Genomic DNA, 19,386 nt, shown 5'->3' with positions numbered 1-19,386 from the left:
GGCTGGGGGTGAGGTGGGTGGTTGCTGAGCTGGACGGAACTGAGCCGGCCAAGCTGCTGGGGGCATGTTAGTTCTGCCCAGCCATAGGCTGGTGCTCAGGACACTCAAACTTGTCCCCCAGGGCTTGTTCTGTTCCTTCATTGCCCTCCCTCAAGCGTGGCTGTGGCTGCAGGGAACCAGACACAGGGCTGGACACGGCTGTGTCCTGCTCTGGTTTGGGATTGCTCCTCCAGCCGGGCTGGGGCTGGAACAAGGGGTGACAGCCCTGTTTCTGGGGATGCCTGAGGCCACTGCTGCCCCCTGCTCTGTGCTGTGTATCCAGGGAAGACCTTTCCCTCCATGCTGGTGGCTTCCAGGGGTGTGGTGTTCGTTATGAGACTGTCAGGCTCCTCCTTAAGACCTTCCCTTGTACCACACACACAAGCTGGACTTGTTCCCAGTCGCAGGCTCTCACAGAGCAGCTTCACTTGCCCACACAAACTGGGAGAAACCGTGAGCTTTACGTTACTTATTGACCACCAGCAAGGCACAGGGGAGCCCGGTGTCCACAGCGCGCCAGGTGCCTGGTGACAGTTACTCATGGTCCCTTCGGTGAGTCTTGCCCTGCAGCTGCAAGCAGGGATGTTATAGAAGAGCAAAAGCAATACCCGACCTAAAAATCAGATCTGTGTTGCTGTAAGGCCCCAGTCCCAAGCAGCCCCCAGCAACTGTGTCTCAAGGTGAGCTACTGAGATTGGTATAACCAGTGCTCTTCCGAAAGGGCCAAACAAGATTGTTTTGTTTTTTTTTCATGTGATGGGGACAGGGGTTTTTAAAAACTCGATCTTTTTCCCTCACATGTGAAGCCTAAGCTGAGGATGGGCTGTGTCCCTGTCATCCTTCAACCTGCCACTGTGGCTGCTGTTCTGCAGGTTCTGCCCCAAATCCGAGAGGTTTTCTCCCCCTGTATGGCGTGGCAGGCTGCAGCATTGCACAAGTCTCAGCACTGGCCCTTTCTCTGTGTTGGGATTCACACACTGCTAAGTTTTGAACTGGTCTCAAAAGCAGCTGGGAAAACAAACAAAAAAACCATTCTCGTTCTCCAGACTGGAGGTTATAGACCAACGTAGGTTGGAAGGAGTCGCTGGAGGTCTTTTGTTCAAACCTCTGCTCAAAGAAAATGTGTTAGATCAGGTCGCTCAGGAGCTCGTTCAGTGGAGGTGGGAATGTCCCACAGCTCCTCTGGGCCCCTGGTCAGTGTTTGGCCACCCTCATGGTGAAAACTTTTTCCATACAGCTAATTAGAATTTCCTGTTTTCCAGCTCTGGCCATTGCCTTTCATCCTGTCTGACAGCAGCCTGGCTCTGCCCCCTCCCATGAGGCAGCTGTAGCCAACAGTAAGATCCCCTTTGCCTCCTCCCAGCTCTGCCCCTTCCAGCCAGCCCTGCTGCCATCTGCTCTATTGACTGTTTCCCTGCAGCAACCAAGGGGCCAGGGCTGAGGGAGCAGCACCGCACGTCAGCGCCTGGAACCTTCTCCACTCATCTCCCTTAATTAGGCCTAGATCCGCTCGCAAGGGAGAAAGTGGCCTTCCACGTCCAAAACCAACCTCGGTTCTGGCTGGGAGACCCCTTGCAGTCTGCCCCACAAATAAAATTCCACCTTGCCCCATTCGTTGTGATAAAGTACGTTTATTGTTAAAATCCTCCAAGCCACCTGCGGCTGTCATACAGAGCACAGCTCAGGTCCCGGCTGGTGGCACACTTGCAAGACTTGTCAGCTGCAGGAGACCTGTCCCATTGCTGCCATCTCTTTCTCTGTTTTCTTGTCTACAACACTCACAAATTTGTTTCCTCGTAAATAAAACCTGAGGGGTTTCTGTGCCCACTCTCCCCTGTTGCCGATACCAATCCTTGTTGTGGTCACCACGTCTTGCTCCCCTGGTGGGTCATGTCCAGGTACCATCCAGATGGCCGCATCCTGAGTCAGGTCCCTTTGGTCAAAAGCCTTATCAATGCCAAACGCCTGGCAGAGCTTGGAGGGCCCGTTGCACAGCTGCCAGTCCTTCAGCACCTTTGTGGCTCCCTTCCTTGACGCGCTGCGCAGCTCACGCATCGCATCTAAACCTTGAAGAGGTTCCAAAGAGCGAAGTAACACTGCAGCCCCTTCCCCTGCGCAGAATAAGAACCACGTGTTAGTACAGGGTAGTTGGTGAAGAACATCCAGCCCCGGCAGAAGCGCTTTAGCTGTGGCTCAGCTTAGCCTGACGGAGCAGGGAACTGGCTGCAGGTCCAACCACAGGGTCTGTCCTTCTCTCAGGCTGTTTTGTTTCACATACCAGGCCCTGGAGTCAGCCCCTAACCTGCAGTCAGTGCACTCTCTTCCCTTTTCTGTGTGTCCCATGTCCCATAGCTCCACGTCCTTTATCTACCAGTGCTGACTTGCTCTTCCCCAACCCCACTTCTTGATGTTCCTATGTCTAGCTGCTGCTCCAAGGCTTGCCAGAGGGCAAGAGGTTTTTCTTCTGTCAGCATGATGGTCAGGAATAAATACACATATGGTTTAGTTTTGGCACAACTACCCAAAGCTGCTCCCAGACCCAGAGGATTCATAATAAACTCTGATTACAAGAACTCCAGTTAACAAAGGAGAGGAGGAATGAGTCTGGATGCTGCCAGCACAGTGAGGCTGGACAGGGAGAAACCTGGGCAGGAGCTGCCGGCGCTGGGAGCGGCTGCTGCCGGTGCTGCTGCGGGAGCCCTGGCTGAGGCAGTGCCAACTGCAGCACCCAGCTGGAGCTGGGACAGCAGGGGTGGCCCCGGCTTTGGGTAACAGCTACACCAGAGCGCGATCCCAGCCCTGTGCCAGGGAAGCTCTCACAAGACCTGGGGCAGGACGGGGCTGCACCAGCTCTGGCTGTGGGATGCAAGGCCCCGGGAGCACCACTTCAGCAGAGAACTTTCTACGGCAAGAAGGGAAGAAAACTGACAGATTCTCTTCTCAAATGCAATTCGCCACCCTGTCAGGAGCCTGAGGGAACTCCAGCCCCCCCAGCAGTAAGCAGTTGCCCTCCATGATTTTGGTGACAGCAAAGCAAAGGTGCAGCTCTGAGCACAGACATTCCCCTGTGACAAGGATTTCCAGCCAAAGTGGGACATAAACGCTTCCTTGGTATTTTCCACTGGACAGCAAGGTCTTCTCCTGACCTTGAGTGGGCGAGCAGAGAGCCTGGTGAAGCGGCCTGTGTGCTGCCCCACACAGCTCCCCTTGTGCTGGGGCCGCCCACCACATTCCTCCCCGCCAGCATCTGCTGCTCCGCGAGAATCCCCTCCCCAGCCCCGAACATCTGGAGCCACGCTCCTGCCTGGCAAAGGCTTTTTTTCTAGGCACGGACAGATCCCCAAGGACCCGCAGTTTCCAAAAATAGAATCCTTCTCATATTTTGTACAAATCCCACACTAAATTACCTTTCTGGGCTCCCAGCTGAGCCTGTCAACCCAGGACCTGATTTCTGGCTTTCTGAGGTGTGGCTCCTGCCCGGAACCTGCTCAGAGCCCCCACTGCCCTCAGTTCAGCTCCGTGAAGTCAACAGAGTTATTTCCAGCAGCTGCCAGCAATCTGTTCCCAGGCACTCCCTTCCCTGAGCAAGGGGATTGATGCTAATCTGGCAGCCAAAAGCTGCCTCCCTCTACTCCAGTGATTTAGAGCTCAAAGGTCATTTTAGATTTTTAAGAACATGCTTCATGTCCTAATTCTGCTTTTTATCCGTGCACAAAGAAACACCCTTCGCATCAGGCTGCTACCTTACTCGCCAAGAACAACTGTGGGGTTCTGAGCAATCGCTAATTACACTCCTTGCTTTCATCCACCACAAATGCAAGTGGAAACCGTGGTTACGCTTGAATTGAACCAAGTCCTTGGAAGTTCAAGTGAAGAGGGACAGGCAGTTAGAGAAACTGCAGGTGCTGCCAGAGCATCAGCAGAGCCGGGGCAGGGGGTACCTGCCACTTCCGCCTCTGGCTGCTTTCTGCATTTCCACCACGAAGTTTTCGCACTCTTTGTATCCGTCTGCAACACAGACCCTGCTCTGTGCTCTGAGCCAGCAGCCCCCGAATGTGAGAGCAACACAAGAGCTTTGGGAAGAGGTGGAGACAGCAGGCAGGGTGAGAGTGCAGAGATGCCACAATGAGCTACTGTCACTCTGTCCCCATATCCCTGGGCTGGTGTTTGGGTCCTCCTGAGCACACTTCACATCAGAAGTTTTATTTTAACAACACCGCAGAGGCCAATTCTCTCCCGAGCAGCTAGAAATCATAAAACGACAGGGAAGTCCCACACCCCCACTGCGCAGCTTGCTGCTCCTTCCCTGGAACGGCTCCAGTTCCCATTCTTGGAAACAGCTCTTGGCCACTGGAGAGAAGAAACTTTTCTGCTCTCTCCACCCATCTGACTCACTGCTCCCGAAACACTCCTGCAAAGTCCCAGTCTAGGATGCGAAAGTCAGGGTCCATGCGGTGTGACTCTGGGTGCAGCATCACTGGGATCTCGATTTTACAAGCTGTTCTTTCAGGTCTGGCAGCAAAACACACACCTTGGCAATTTCCAGAGAAACAAATCACAGCAAAGTCAAAGGGAAGCTTGACTGGCATTTATGCTTTTCCTGAAGTGAGGAAACCCTGACATCCGTCTTAACCCCAGGGAAAGCTCCTTGTACTAACATTATTGTGCTGCTCAGGATATGCTGTAGGATTCATACACACTGAAAGACATTGACTCTAATTTTTTCTATAAACTTTTCTTCCTCTATCGTCTATGATTTCTCCAAAAAAAACAACGTAGTGATGCTCACCATGGCCTCAGGCAGTAGCAGTATTCGACCCAGTGATGGGACGACCTCTCACAGTAAAATCCCACATGATGCAGCTTTATCTCAGTGATGTGCACAAAGATCTCCGCTTCCTCAGCGACAAAAAATACTGGAGGCCACCCTTCAGCTCATTATGATTTTACGAACACAAAGATGCAGTCAAGTGAACTCGACTGAACGTGCCAACAGCCACGACCTCGTGCCCCAGCGAGGTGACAAAACAAGAAGCTGCAGCTGAAGCGCTGCTGGTGTTGTTGGCGGCGTTGGGCTGGGCTGGGACACTCACGCCGCTGAGGACGCTGCCGTGGTGGTGGCTCGCAAGGTCGACTCTGTGCTTTTGTAGCCTCTCTACCCAGCACAGCTCTGCTGGTGACACACCTTTTCCTGTCCCCGAGGGACAGTGCTGAGCCTGAAGTCTAGCTTAAGCCAAATACAGAAAACAGGAGAGAAGGTTTATTCCACCTGGTATTATAATAAAACAGATGATGCTGCAAGGTTACATATCAAGAGAGCTCTAAAGAGCCTGAGTCTCACGAGCCAATACCCCACTCTTGATAAGCTAAGCAGAGGAGAGCAAGTACGAGCAGCATATAAAGCTTTGCACATCTCATAGAGGCCTCAGATCCTGAGCTGATTAAAGACCAGGAAGGCCCCAGCATAATTCAACTCAGTGTTAAATTACTTTTTGCTGCTTTAACAATCCAATTTATGCTGCTTGCTGGGTCCCAACAGCGCGTGTGTCTTTGACAGCCCCGTGCAGTGTCTGTGCCAAGAAGGCAGAGGCAGCACAGGGACAGCGCAGCGCTCTGAGCTCCATCCTCCAACAGGACAGCTCCAAATCAGCTCTATGGCCACTCAGTTCGACAGCTGAGCAGCAGCAGGACCGCAGTCACTGCGAGTATCAGGAAAAAATTCTTCACAGAAAGGGTTGTGAAGCACTGGAACAGGCTGTGCAGGGCAGTGGTGGAGTCACCATCCCTGGAGGGGATTAAAAGATGTGTAGGCAAGGTTCTTAGGGACATGGGTTAGTGCTAGAGTTACGTTATGGTTGGACTTGAGGATCCTGAGGGTCTCTTCCAACCGAAACGATTCTATGATTCTGCTTCAGTAGATATACTGGTTCTTTGAACTGCTCACCTTCCTTCCCATAGGATCCTGTAATTTAAGCAGCACAGGAACTTACCTACACTACAAAACTAGAGAGTTTAATAAGTCAGCTAAGAATTCAGTTGTGATTATTAGTTTGTGCTAACTTTAATAAACTGCCTAAAACCACACTAGATCTCAGTTAAATCTATGTGCTTGTTCCAACAGTCTCCAGAAATAAATGCTTTGTTAAAAATCGGAGTATGATTGCATGAGTATTTTGATGCAAACCACCCGATGGCCAAACAGAAACATCTTGCAAGAGCCATTTGGAAAAATCTCTAGAACTGATTTCTCTGAAATCAGCTTCAGGTTTTCCCATAATTCTCATGTCACTCCATATGGACTCCTACTCAAGTGCATCAGTGTCACCATGACAGACAAGTTCCTCGTCCTTCCCTCAGGCCAAATGACAGGACAGGCTTCTCCATCTATGTTAACATGAGAAAAGCATCTCAGGTTATGATTCCTCCTCAAAATCTTTCTTTCAGCACATCTGCACATGGGTAAACATGCTGAAGGAGCAAATCCCACTTATGTAGATGTGTCTGTGACACACAGCACGCACAGCCACGCTATTTACTGCAACGTGTCCCTGACAAAGCTGGTAGTGGCAGCTCTGCTCGGTGTCAGCACAGCTGCGTGTGGGACAACACGTTCGTAACAAAAAATCCAACTAAATTCATCGCAACAGTGAGCTCTTTAACTGGTTTGCTATAACACTCTAAACAGAGGCATATAAGGCAAAATTTCCCAAAGTATAAATTTCAAATATTTTTAGAATTTAAAGGCTAAGCATTTTTTTTTAAATAAAAATTATTATTCCTAACATTTCAAACACTAAGAATCCCATCCTGAAAAACAAACCATTCTGCTTTCATTATCTGGACAGATTTGGCAGAGCCAAGGTAATTAAACTCCCATGTGTTCATCCACCAGACTCCAGAGCTCCATTCAGAGCCGGGCTCTTCCTCTGCAGCAGCACCGGCTCTGTTGTGCTGCCTCCTGGCCAAAGGCCAGAACCTCAGCATTCATGGTCTTTCCACTTAGGAATATACCAGCAGTGGGGTTTCTTAAGCTGTATCTTTGAAATGGCAAAAAAAGAAATTAGTTTTTGAGAAATTTTTTCTAGCAAAATGAGTATCTAAGAAATACCTGCTGCCATTTCAAGGTGTCTAATTAACTAATAGCTTTATTGCAAGGCAAACACTCATTCTTACAAGAAAGAAAAAAAAAAAAAAAGAAGCAACACTTGCACGTTAAGAGGAGCTATTGAAGGCAAGTCTCAGTAAATTCCAGAATAATTTGATTAGGGGTTAATTATATTATCTTGAGAATAATAAAAGAAGATTGAAGATTCTGTAACAGTCTGAGTATTTTGATTTGGGTATTTCTTTTTGTTTTAAGATACAGCAAAGCAGCTAAAATGCTCCTACATTGATTCCTTGCTTAAGCTTAGGACATCTCAGTCCTTTTTATTTTCCTCAACATTTATGGCTTCTGAAGCTAAAGGTGGGAGACAGAAGAGTTTCTTATCATGACAGCAGACACCAAGATTTAGGCTGTCATTGGACTACATCACCACTTTGAAGGAATAAAGTTCACTGAATCACATGAATCAGGCAGCAGCCCATGTCATCAAAACCAAAAGCTCCATCCCATCAAGATCCTCCTCCAGTCCCTGGTCTTTATCTCTGTGCCTGAACAGCTCACCCAGCTGGGACCAAGCCCAACTGGGCTGGTCACTGTGCAGCTGGAGGTGGGTCCTGCTTGTGAGGCTGATGGATAATTCGCCATCTATCCCCGGTTCCATGCTATTCTGACTTTACAGAGCCATAGGGAGCTCACGAGTGACTGCAACAAGGCAAGTGTAGCTTGAAATATCAGCCCAACGCTGTAGGGATTAAATCCCTTGAGGCCTCAACTTACCTTGGCTGGAAACATTCACGCAGAAATAAATGCCGTAGATCTGATACACGTACAGAGTTCCCGGTTTCATGAACATTGCTGCATTTCGTTGAGTTTGCTTCCCACCTTTTGAGTGGGAAGCTTCATCTTCCCCACCCAGATAAGCTTCTGTTTCAACAATCCTCCCCCAGAGTTCTCTGCCATCAGGAAGTTTGCGAACTAAAATCTGAAAGAGAGGTCAGAGTGCATCAGTTAGCAACCTTCTGTACAAAATAAACCAGAATGCAAGAGTTGTGGAAACAAAGCTGGAAAAAAGGACCTGATGGTGCTGCCTGCTCTCCTCTCCCCTCCATCCAGCAGTCTGGTCTGTAACGTCACCTTCTTCAGCCTCTACTGTCCAGGTCACAGCCCAAGACAATAAGTTCCTACCTGTCATTCACCCCACAAAACGCCCGGAGTGTCTAGATGTGGCAGCATGATAAAGAACCAATTTATGATCCTATATACAATAAAACACACAGGGCTGCTTTTGTGGTTATTTTCTGTACTGTCCACCCCAATCCACCAGGTTTAAGGCAAAAAGCGTCACCAATATCAACCATGAAGCATCATGATTCTTTAGATTAGAAGAAATATGACAGTGGCACAATTAAATAACTCCTATTATTGATAGTCTTTCTCCATAGAGATGTTTCAGATGAGTCCTAGTCCCTAACCACAGATAATCCTGACCAGGGTGAGTATTGATGTGAGTTCTGTACTCTCTGCAGCACAGAGAGGGGCAGTGCAGGAGAGCTGGGAACTGGCTTCAGGCAACAGCCCATCTCTGTTATTACAGCGTGTTCCTTGCTGCTGGTACCTCCTTAAATAAAACAAAGCAGATGCAGAGGAACAAAAAACACAACAGTGAAAAGATTATCTTTAAAAATAAAACAATCCATAAACTTTGTACAAAGTTTCTTGTGGTTTGACCTGATTTCTAAACTTATTTTACTTAACGTGTGTTTAAGAAATACTGTGGTAGTCTCATTCAGGCAACAGCTATCAGATTAATTACACTATATTCAGCACTTCCATATTTGAAAACCAGCCATTCAAAAATGACCTTCGAAAACCAAAGCTTGATTCCCAGCAGATGTTTGTGCTGGGTTGCCGATGCAGTTATTACCCAGCCCAGTACGGATGCTCCAGCACAGCTGCCAATGCTGCAGCTCTGGTGTATCCTGGTTTCCCTACAGCACTTCTCAAATTATTGAAAGCAATCAGTTTATTGTTTTTATGGAAAAGGCAGTGACTTCAGAAAAGCACTGGTATTTAGCAGCTGCCTGTAGACACCAAAAACACACCCATGTGGCCACATTCCTCTTTCAATATGGTAAAATGGTTAGGTTATGGTTTTTAAAACATGCAGGCATTTCCCTGACTCCTCAGACACACCAAATATTCACAGTTAAAACAGTTTAAAAATGGTGATCATTCACAATACCTCACAGTAAACTATTTTATAGAGGTGTTTATTTCTCACTGAGGATGTATCTTGGTGTTATGACCATTCACGTTGAGAGGTCATTTATTGCGTGTATGTTTTTGGGTATTTGTTTGTTTCCAAGAACTCAAGTATCACGTTTAAGTTAAGCAATATTAATATACCAAGCACCTCCAAAATTTAGTAGAAAGAAGATAATGAATTAAACACTAAATTACCGATAAGAGTTATAATTCTAAGAAAACAAGAGAATACACTGAGTCATGGGAGACTGGGAGTGATACTTTAAAGAAAATCTAAAGATATAAATCATCTGGCTTGTAATTCTATGGCTAAGTAGGAAAAGTATTGAATTAGGAGTAAAGTATCATCTGCCCAGGGTACCTGAATGCAGAATGATACTGGAGTCATTAAGGTAACAAAAAATGCATCAAAACTGGGCAACTTCAGGTATTCTCATGTAGACCAAGTAAATATCACAGTAGGACAGGACACAGGCAATGTTTTTTTAGACATCATCAAATGGTGTTTTCTCACAAGAAAAGACTAAACTCTCAAACTGATCCAGAGCAAAATGCAAAGTCTTTTCCAAAGACTTATGCCTGAAAAACAAGGTTTTATCATGACTGTGAAGTATGAAGGTCAGTGTCCTTCCACAAGGATTAAGGTCCAGCAAAAAGGGGAAGCTACATCAAGTAAGAAAGCTTGTTAGGAAGAACTTCAAAAGGCAGCCAAAGGTTACAGCTGGAAAGGCGAGCCACTAGCAGGATGTCTATAAAGATACCAACCACACATCGGTAACAGAGAGAGGTTAAGACAGACCAGAAAAAAAACAGCAGGGTTAAAAAGCAGAGCAACAGCATCAGCTGCCAGCAAGACAGTATCCTTAGAAAATAACAATAAAAAAGCTAGACACAGTTCAACAGGCCAAAACTAACAGTTTGTGGAACAAATTCCTAAAGTTATCTAAACTAATGAGAACCCAGAGAATCTGTTCACCCTGTAGACAATAAAGGTACAAAAATACTCAGAGAAGATAAGACCATAGCAGTGAAACTAAAACCACATTTTGTAGCTGCGTTTAGGAGATCCCAGACTGAAACTTTTTATGGGGAAAACACCAGAGGAACTCCCGCCCATGGAAACAGTTTTTTGAAGGACTCACTAAGCAGAAGAGACACGTTTAATTTCGCTCACTCTTTCCACAAGGTCCAAAGATTCCTCAAAGTTTGTGCAATGGGATAAGGTAGAAGGTCCTTTCATGAACAGGTAATGGCTCGAATACCCAGAAACAAAAGACGGGAACAGCAGTTTTCAGAGTGAAGCGAGTTTAACCGTGGAAACCTGAACATCTTCACGCCCGCGCTGCCCCACAGGGTTGTGTTAGTAACCTCAGGACTGATCCAGAACTCACTGTGTGTACTGACAACGAGTTATTCACAACGGCAAAAATACAAGCAGTGTAGCATGAAAGATAAATTTCAAAGCATACAGGGCAGCAGAACAGAAAGTACCAAGCAGCCTGCTGAACTTGCAGGTAAGAATGAAAAATTCGAGCACAGTGGGTACTGGTGAAGAAAGGCCAAGGGCCTGCCATGCGATTAGTATCACAGGATAGAAAAAAAGAGGCAGGGAAGATGTTGCTGACTGCAGAGCATTACTTTCCACTGGGCTAAGCAAGAGCCAAAACCAAATAAATACCTGAAAAGAAAATAACAGGCCTGAAACAAACGTCAAACCACAAACGGCAACGTGCATTTCAGTAAACCAGAAAAAAAAGGGAGAAAAACTCCATAAAAACTAATACTGAAGTGTGACAATAAACCAAACCTGGAAATTTACTCCTCTGACTTAATCCAAAATAGATTTGGCTACTAGTCTTTAAATTCCACTGAACTTAACAAGAGAGGGAACGAGAGCGGTATTCCTAAAATAGCACAGCCCTGCAGTCAAATGGCAAAAAAATACATTTCACCCTTTTACACAAAGTTATTAGCCAGCACATGCTCCTGTACGGCAACCTCAGTGCTCACATCTTACCTGTCCCAGAAAGGCCTTGGCCAGACTAACACAGGGCTGGTTGAAAAAATCTGCTTCTAGCTGGGAAGGAGTTTTTTTCTCTATAGCAAAATATTTGCTGCTTTTTGGAGAAGAATCCACTCCAGGCGTAGCATTCGGGTTCTCCAAGGCACCAAAAGGAGGGAAGCTGGAGTTGCTTTGGAGAGCACTTAACTGAGCCAGCAGCTTTCTTTTTCTTGGCATCGTTCTAGAAAATTGATATAAACATAATCAGGAATACAAAGCTTATTTAAAAGTAACTCATTTTCGCAAACTCCTGTTTTTACACATCTCTCCATAACAATGAATCTAAAAGCTATAAGTAATTGGACAAGCTAGGCAAACTACAGAAGCAGGTGACAGATTTAGCTGTGTCTACATCAAGCTGGGCAAATATTGGGCTCTACTGATCCGCAAATAGAAAACTGCAGTTTGAGTATTTGTCTTTTAAGGACTGTGGATAAAAATCAACTCTGCTCCACTTAGCAGTAAAAATAAGTTTGCTGTTAGGTTAGGAAATTCAGACACAGAAAACAAAGACAAACCAGCACTATGTACTTTCAACCTAGAACTAATGTAATCTTTTGAGTGGACAGAAAAAAATAGGAAATAACCACCTCAAAAATTGTGCTGACTCTGAAAGTCCATAGAAGTGATGTATCAATCACTTTAAACGGGAATGTAACTGGATCACAATCTAAAACTCCACAGGACACAGACCATTTGAGCTGGAGATGTCCTATTTACAGCCACAAACTTGTTTATCATGCTGTAGAAATGTTTGTGTTAGAGCCTCCACAAAATAAGCTTTAAATTCAGCCTACCAGAAGGATGAAGAATAGTCTGTTCCAGTCAACAGTGTGTATTTGAGGCAACTGTGTAACCTGCGATTGTTCTTCTAGGTCCGTTGCCAATTCACTGTGCGAGCTTCAAAAAGTTAACGTTTCTTTTTCTGTGTCACAGTCCTTACACCTGTCAAACAGGAACAAACACTTACTCACTGTATAGAGCACTTTGAATGGGATTTTGGAGCTGGCAATCACGATACCAACAGTGCACCAACAATCTGCAGTTTGCTATTGGTCTAGCAAAAGACCATCGCCCAACTGGGGCACTGCTGGACATGGTTTTTAGCCCTTTTTATACAAAAGGCTATGAAAATAGTGTGGAATGCACTTTTACTGTACTGAATAAAGAAAAAGCTGAAACCAAACTTGTAAAATTTCCCCGTTGGCACTAAATATTAAAAGTGTCAGCCTCAAAAAAGGACTCTTAGAAGAGAAAGCAAAGACACCAGGTTTCAGAACATGCTGCATCAGTTCTGAAATTCTACCACACGTAGATATAAGGGAAAAAAGCAAAGGTTCAACATCATACATAATTAGACATGGAGAAAGAATCCTATATACAGCTTAACCTGCAAGGGAGGTATACACATAAGGAGCTGTTGCCACTTATTTTTCACAACATGGTCAGTTTTTAAAAATGACTGCAAAAACTTTCACCATCAAACCCAATCTTTATCTTTCTCACAAAGAAACATCCACCAGCAGTACTTCCCCTGAACTACACTGAAATGAATTCAGCACTGCTGTTCTCTGGGTCACCAGTGCCAGTTCCCCAGCAGTGTTACATTTCACCTCAGAAGAATCCAGACACAAACACACAGAATCACATTGGCACGACTGGCAGAGAGGTGGGATGTGTTTATTTTTGTTCTGAACATCTAATTCTTTATGGCAATAATTCAGCGATGTCAGATGCCTCAAGAACGGCCAGCTCTGTGCCAGGAATTCTGCTTTGAACTGTGGCTTTCACCTGGTGGGAACCGTTAAAAGATTTTGTCAGAAGTCACCAGCCTGTCTCAGACAAAGCTGCCTGGTGGGCTTCGTAAATGAGAGTTCTGCCCAGGAGAAAGGGTGTGAATAGGAAAAAGGGTTGCAAGAAGGAAGGGACGGAGAAGGAACACTGCCCCACGTCAGACTGACCCTCGGAAGGACTCATCAAGGGAACGCTCCACACTGAAGACAGCACCTCCAGACTCCTCTGACAGTATTAACTGGAACTTCCAGTTCATCAGCCGTACATAAAGCCACGCTGGAAACACGGCCAATTGGAGTGGAGCATTAACTCATTTGGTAATTCGTGCTCTTATGGAATGTGACATCAGAAACAGGCTCTGAGTTGCTTGGCACCTTATTGCCTTTCCAATTAAGTAATTCTTAAAAGCTGCAAGCACTCTCATGCAAATAATCCTACTGGCAGCCTTAGGGCACTTGCAATTTCTTTGCTATGGGCTGATCCTACACAGATCTCAGCATCTCCAACTCTCCCTAGAAACAGCAGCAGGAAACCACCTTATAGTCATGAGAAATGGGTCACATAGAGATACGATTGCTTTAAAAGCAAACACAAGGAACGAGGGGACTGCAATAGCATCTCAGAAACCCAGAAAAACCCCAGTTTACCCTTTGATCATACCAAGATATGAAACATAAAACTCTATGCCTCAAAGCCTGTCTGCACTTTCTATCAAGGATGTTGTCTGTATATAAAAATCCCTTCTTGCCTATGAAAACGCACACTGTAGAAGACAGTACCTACCAAGGGCCAAAGCCCCATGACCTTGGGAAGAGACAATCTCTTCACATGCAAGTCTACACACAAATTCTGAAACTCTTCATTTCTATCTAGATTTTCTTGTTTGTATAGTAAACAAATTCTACTTCTGTGCCTCAAATTATAATCAGCTGTGAGTTTAATCACATTTTTACTAATCTGGTTGTAACCAAAGTAGCTACAAGTTGCTAAGCATATGTGTGTATACATGCACAAAAAATGATATGGAAGACAGAAAAGGAAGATGGAGAGTTGATTAAGACTGCACAAGTGCCTAACTGTTCAGGACTGCTGGGCTAGTCTCAGGCAAGTGTTTAGGGACCCTGCAAGCCAGAATCAAAAAGACACTGAAAATCTGTGTAAAATACAGCTCTGCAGCAGACACTCCTGGAGTCAAGGCACAACTGAGTCTGCACAGGCTTCTTTAACCCTTCTAATGACACCGCATTTGTAGGTATTTCCTTATGTATTTAATGAGCTTTCACTACAAGGAGGTTGTCACTCCTAGAGAGACAACTCCTTGTACCAGTTCCCAGTTGTACAGATTTTATGTGGGAATATATGAAGGGTCAATGCTGGGTCAGACCAAACCACACCTCTCCCTGTATCCTGCTCTCCAGCAGGGTCAAAAGCAGGAGCCCAGGGAAGAACAGAACAAGCACACAGTGCTGCTTCACACATGCTCCACAGCTCTAGGCCGGAACCTTCTGACCCAGGCACAGCTTCTGTGTACTTAGCAACTGTGAGTTTACGCAGTCTTCCCTGAGCCTGTGTAAAACAGTCCAAACTGAGACTTTACTGACGAGGAAAGCTACACAGAATTAGTTATTACAGCTCCAAAAAAATGTGTGTGAAATTAGGACTGCTGTCCACCCACAAGAATCAGTTTACATTTGCAATTCTTCACCCTCAGCCCTCTCCTTTACCACCTCAAATAACATAAAGCCAGATGAAAATATTGTTTTCCCAGGTCATTTACAAAACATCCCTGTGGCACTTCAGTGGTGACCTCCAGCTGCCACAAGGGCTGCCCACTTACTCACATCCTCTCTCCTTTCTTTGCACAATTTATTTATGACAGGGAAGCCCCTTATTATGTCAAGGGCTGCTCAGATGTGAGCTCCTGTTTAAAAGCTTCCTGAAATCTGAGTACACACTGTAAGCCAGACCTCTTAACATACTTAGACCTTCAGAGAATTCCAGCATTTTTTTAAGGCATGACTTTCCCCTACAAAAGCCACACTGGCTCTCCCACACTATATAATCTTTATGCAGGTGTCCATCAATTCTACCTTTCTATATTTTCTACTAATTCAGTTGTTGGTGGTCAAACTTCCAGGTCTGCAGTCCACAGATTTCACCAAGAACCCTCTTTAAAAAGCAGTGACGCATTTGCTGCTGAGACCATCATTAGCAGCACTGTCCCTGGGGACTTCATCTGGTTTGGCAACTTGTTCCTGCCTGTTGTCTATTTGTTCCATAACCTCATATACAGACACTCCATTTAAAGCCAGATCCTTCGATGAGTTCTCAGCAAGAACGATTTCCATCCACCTTTTCTGTCTAGTCTGACCTACTAGTAACCATAATTAAGTTAGTACTGTATAGCTTCCCGGAAACAGTGGGAGAAGCAGGCAAAAAACCCTTTTTGAAAGAAGAGTGCAGGCAGGAGCTAATATACTATAAAGTCACTCACTCCACAGACAGACTTTGACACTATGTGCAAGCCTACTAACACCTCAAAAGTATGGCCAAATGAATGGTTTTATTCACCTTACTGACTGCTGGGGATATAATCTCGTGCAAGACGTCCTTGCAATTCCAGTCCTCACTCCTACTGCCCACGAGACATCTTGAGCTTTTTGGAATAAAACTTACTCATCCTTCTGTAAAGAACAAGGAAGATAAAAATGAGGGATAGTGATGAAAAGTCATGAAAACCCCTAAAAGTCTTCACAGCAAAATTATGCTCCATTTTGGTTGACTCTCTTAAACCATTTTGGTTTGTTCTGTTTCCCCTCCCCCCCACATTCTAGCTGTAATTTTTACTGTGTGCCAAACTTGCATATTAAATGAAAGCAAACATTAAATATAATACTAACAATGTATGTTAGCAGGCTTAGCCTCCTGAGATTGAGTTAACCAGGCCAGAATTTAGTTAACCGAGGCAGCATTTAGAGAGGCCACAAACACAGATTAGGAAATGGGCGTAAGGATTCAAAATCATCTGCAGTTTGGATTTTTTCTGCATATCTACATTATTTTTACTGCATGTACATCACGTATATTGAGCTAATCATCCATTCTTTTCCATCTATATGATGGAAGTAAGAACGTTCCTGATTTGTAACGCATCTTGAAAGAGCTATATAACAACTAGTTACACTTAAGTCTTAGGTACCCATCTTATAAAATGACCCTAGAAAAAACATTCCTCCCCCAAATCTTAATACTGCATGTGAAATAATTTAGTTTTGGCATAGGGGTTTGACTCAATGACCAAAGGTGTTTCACCAAAGCCTTTGTTAATGCACTGACAAAAAGGAAACTTCTGACTCAAATGCTCAAACATCTGAACAACATCCACAAAGAAAGTTTCACTTCAGAGTTCCTGTTGAAGTACCAGTAACTTAAAGACCAGGAAGAAAACGATAAACAGCAAAGATACAAAGATTTACCTGCAAAAGGATCCTGGAGTTGCTCCCTGCATGAGCATGGAAATAGAGGGCTCCCTCACACCTGCTCCTGAGTCAGCCCTAGGCTCAGGCTCGGAGGAAAGGACCTGCTCCACATCTAGTTTTAAAAAGGAGAACCGTGTGAAGTCCTATGATAAGGTTTTGACTTAAAGATAAACAGATTATTTCCTGCAGATTTCAGGTCAAGCTACTTAAAGAAGGGCCTTACTATTCATGCTTTGCACAGAGAACCTGAGCCCTCCAACAAAACCATGAGGAGCGAATTGCAGCCACACTTTTGTGATCAGCCATGAGACAGGCTCAGTCCCAGCAAAGGCGCTGCTCCAGGCGATTAAATTGCTACTGATTCAATGCACATGCTATGAGCCTCTCTCCTTAGCAAGAAGGTCCCTTTCTTCTGCTTTCAGTCAGAGGAAAGACTTGTCCTACATTTAGCAATTCAGGATTAATCCTTGTTGCAGAAACACTATTTGTGTGTACTTTGCATTGCATTACCAGATGCTCTTAAATTATAGTAAGAAAACAGAACACTGGGTCAAAGCCTTAACAGATGATGGTCTGCAGAGATACAAGTGTAACTGCAGGTGAAGATAAATAGCTGATGTAATGGCCACTATGATAGTGGTGGACATTTTCAAACACTAGAACAAAGCCTTCAGGCCCTATATAAACAAAGAAGGATCTGAGCAGAGAGGATGATTTCCCGCACAGCTTCAGATAATATGCCGTGACAATAGCTTGCTAATGGCAAGTGAGACAAAACTCTTTTGATGATATAACAGAGGAACAAAAGCAAAAGTCTCTTCTATAAAAAGATGCTTCCAGGAAACCAGCAAATCACTGGTGACTGTGGATGCTTTGAAAATCTGAGTCAGACACAGATTTGAACCAGTGGGGTGCAAAGGCGCTCCCCTTATGCCACAGTAGCCTTGTTTCTAACAAGGCAATCTTTAGAAAAGCCTCAGTTTTTTGTAACAAGTTTGCAGCAGATTTCTATGGACTGGGTGTTTCTCCTCCTTACAATGTCCAAACCACACCGCTTTTCTGACACATCTGTACAGCTGCTGCTCTTCCAGAACTTAACAGGGAAACCACTTTTCTCCCAAAAATCTCTACAGCACATATTGTCAATTCTGTAATTTGTTTACTTAATTATGTACAAAAACGACACAGGAAGCTCTCTGCAGAACGAAATTGACACGAGCACCGGGAAATCACAGCACAACCTAATTCAACCTGCAGTTGTGCATCTTGTTTACCCAGCTGATCACACACCTCTTTCTCCCGGTCTGAACCGTATTCAGAAAATGGGGATGTTAGCTTTTCCTCAATGTTTATTACATAGTCTTTGCAATGTCTTTGATCCACAACGTGCATGAAATAGCTTTGGCAGTATTAGAAAAGGTAATTTCCACACACAGGCCTGTTGCACAGCAATGAGCAGCACTGATAGCCATGAGGGCAATGCAAAACCCTCACAGCTTTTTCAAGGAAAGCATTTACAACCTCTGCTGGTGAAACCTTTTTATGCAAAAAACGGTTAATGTGGCACTAATCAGAGGCTAGGCGCGCACAGTTTTTACACAGTACTGGTTTTAAAGGGAGTCAGGCCTCTGAGCAGCAGCTGCAGCGGGGAGAGGGGGCGGCCCCGGCAGCGCCCGCCGCGCTCAGCGAACCCGCTCGGGTCCGGCCGGCCTTGCCGGGCCCGGGAGCCCACCGTTAGCAGCCGGAGCTCCCTCACCCCGCCCCGGCCCCGCCGCACACGCACCTGCCGGGGCCTCCCCGCGCCGCCGCCGGCCGCTTTCCCGCCTCGGCTGTACCCGCCGCGGGAGGGCGCGGGCAGGCCCGGCCCGCAGGCCCGGCGGAACCAGGGGCTCGCCTGAGGGGCGTGCCCGGCGCGGCGTGCGGGGAGGCGGGCCCGAGACCGGGGAAGCGCCGGTGGAGCTGTGTTGTGATTCCAAAGCCGCATCGTGTTTTATCTGACACCTCGCTCTGTAGATGGCCATGGTCCCAAATGAGATTGATTTATTGCCGTTTCTCTGAGCTCGCTGGCTCTCTTATCGCAGCTCTTGATTTCTGGAGCGCAGATCCTCTGTAGGCCATCTTTGAACTCTCCCTGGTTTTCACCATCTACTCTCACACTCCTTGCTGTTTCATATTAATAATACTAGAAAAATAAAGGGGTGAATATACATTCGAATGAATATGAATGGTCACAAGCTGGGTTTATAGACAGCTGTATTAATTATTCCCTCAGCTCCCCAAGTAACAAGTATCTGGCCTGCTGAAAAAAAATGGCTTCAGCTTTTAACCAGATGGAGCATATGGTCAAAATAGGGTCAGAATATGATTGTCCTCACAACTTTCTGGAGACATGCAGGAGGTTGTTGGTTCATAAACAAATATTTGCACGAAGAATATGAGGGAAAGTCTGGTGGATCAAAATGGATTCATTCCCATTTGTATAATAAAATACTGATTCCAGGCTAGCACTAGCTAGGACAGCACCAGCTACAAGCCAGCCATGCAGAGAAGGAATACTTAGTGTCCACCCCTTCATAAATTTTGAAGGAAGAGGATAAATTACATTACTGACTAAAATTTTAGGAGGCGTGAAAAACTTTGGA

The 19,386-nt window shown here is 45.5% G+C and overlaps 1 protein-coding gene across 2 annotated transcripts; it reads right to left on the bottom strand.

Annotated features, from left to right (window-relative positions):
* Positions 1–9: 9 nt before the first annotated feature.
* On the bottom strand, positions 10–18,651 carry MPG (N-methylpurine DNA glycosylase). Of its 2 annotated transcripts, XM_082065023.1 has the most exons (7): positions 18,528–18,651; positions 16,742–16,856; positions 15,837–15,949; positions 12,269–12,416; positions 11,427–11,652; positions 7,922–8,126; positions 10–2,150 (listed from the first exon to the last, which is right to left on the bottom strand). In XM_082065023.1, the coding sequence occupies exons 5-7, from the start codon at positions 11,646–11,648 to the stop codon at positions 1,756–1,758; spliced, it is 822 nt and encodes a 273-aa protein (XP_081921149.1). In that variant the 5' UTR covers positions 11,649–11,652; positions 12,269–12,416; positions 15,837–15,949; positions 16,742–16,856; positions 18,528–18,651; the 3' UTR covers positions 10–1,755. The 2 variants fall into 2 exon arrangements, with proteins under 2 accessions (XP_081921149.1, XP_081921150.1); XM_082065024.1 differs by lacking the exons at positions 15,837–15,949; positions 16,742–16,856 and having other exon boundaries at positions 18,528–18,601.
* Positions 18,652–19,386: the final 735 nt, after the last annotated feature.

Source organism: Streptopelia decaocto, assembly GCF_964273445.1.
Source record: "Streptopelia decaocto genome assembly, chromosome: 13".
In the NCBI taxonomy this organism is placed as follows: Eukaryota; Metazoa; Chordata; class Aves; order Columbiformes; family Columbidae; genus Streptopelia; species Streptopelia decaocto.
Note: the sequence above shows the minus strand (reverse complement) of the source record. Positions and strands in the feature narration are given on the sequence as shown.

Coding starts and splice junctions, on each gene's coding strand:
- MPG (XM_082065023.1), bottom strand. CDS start 11,648: ATGCCAAGAAAAAGAAAGCTGCTGGCTCAGTTAAGTGCTCTCCAAAGC. Junction 8,127..11,426: donor CCAAGGCCTTTCTGGGACAG/GTAAGATGTGAG, acceptor CCTCTCTTTCAG/ATTTTAGTTCGCAAACTTCC. Junction 2,151..7,921: donor CGTGAATGTTTCCAGCCAAG/GTAAGTTGAGGC, acceptor TATTCTGCGCAG/GGGAAGGGGCTGCAGTGTTA.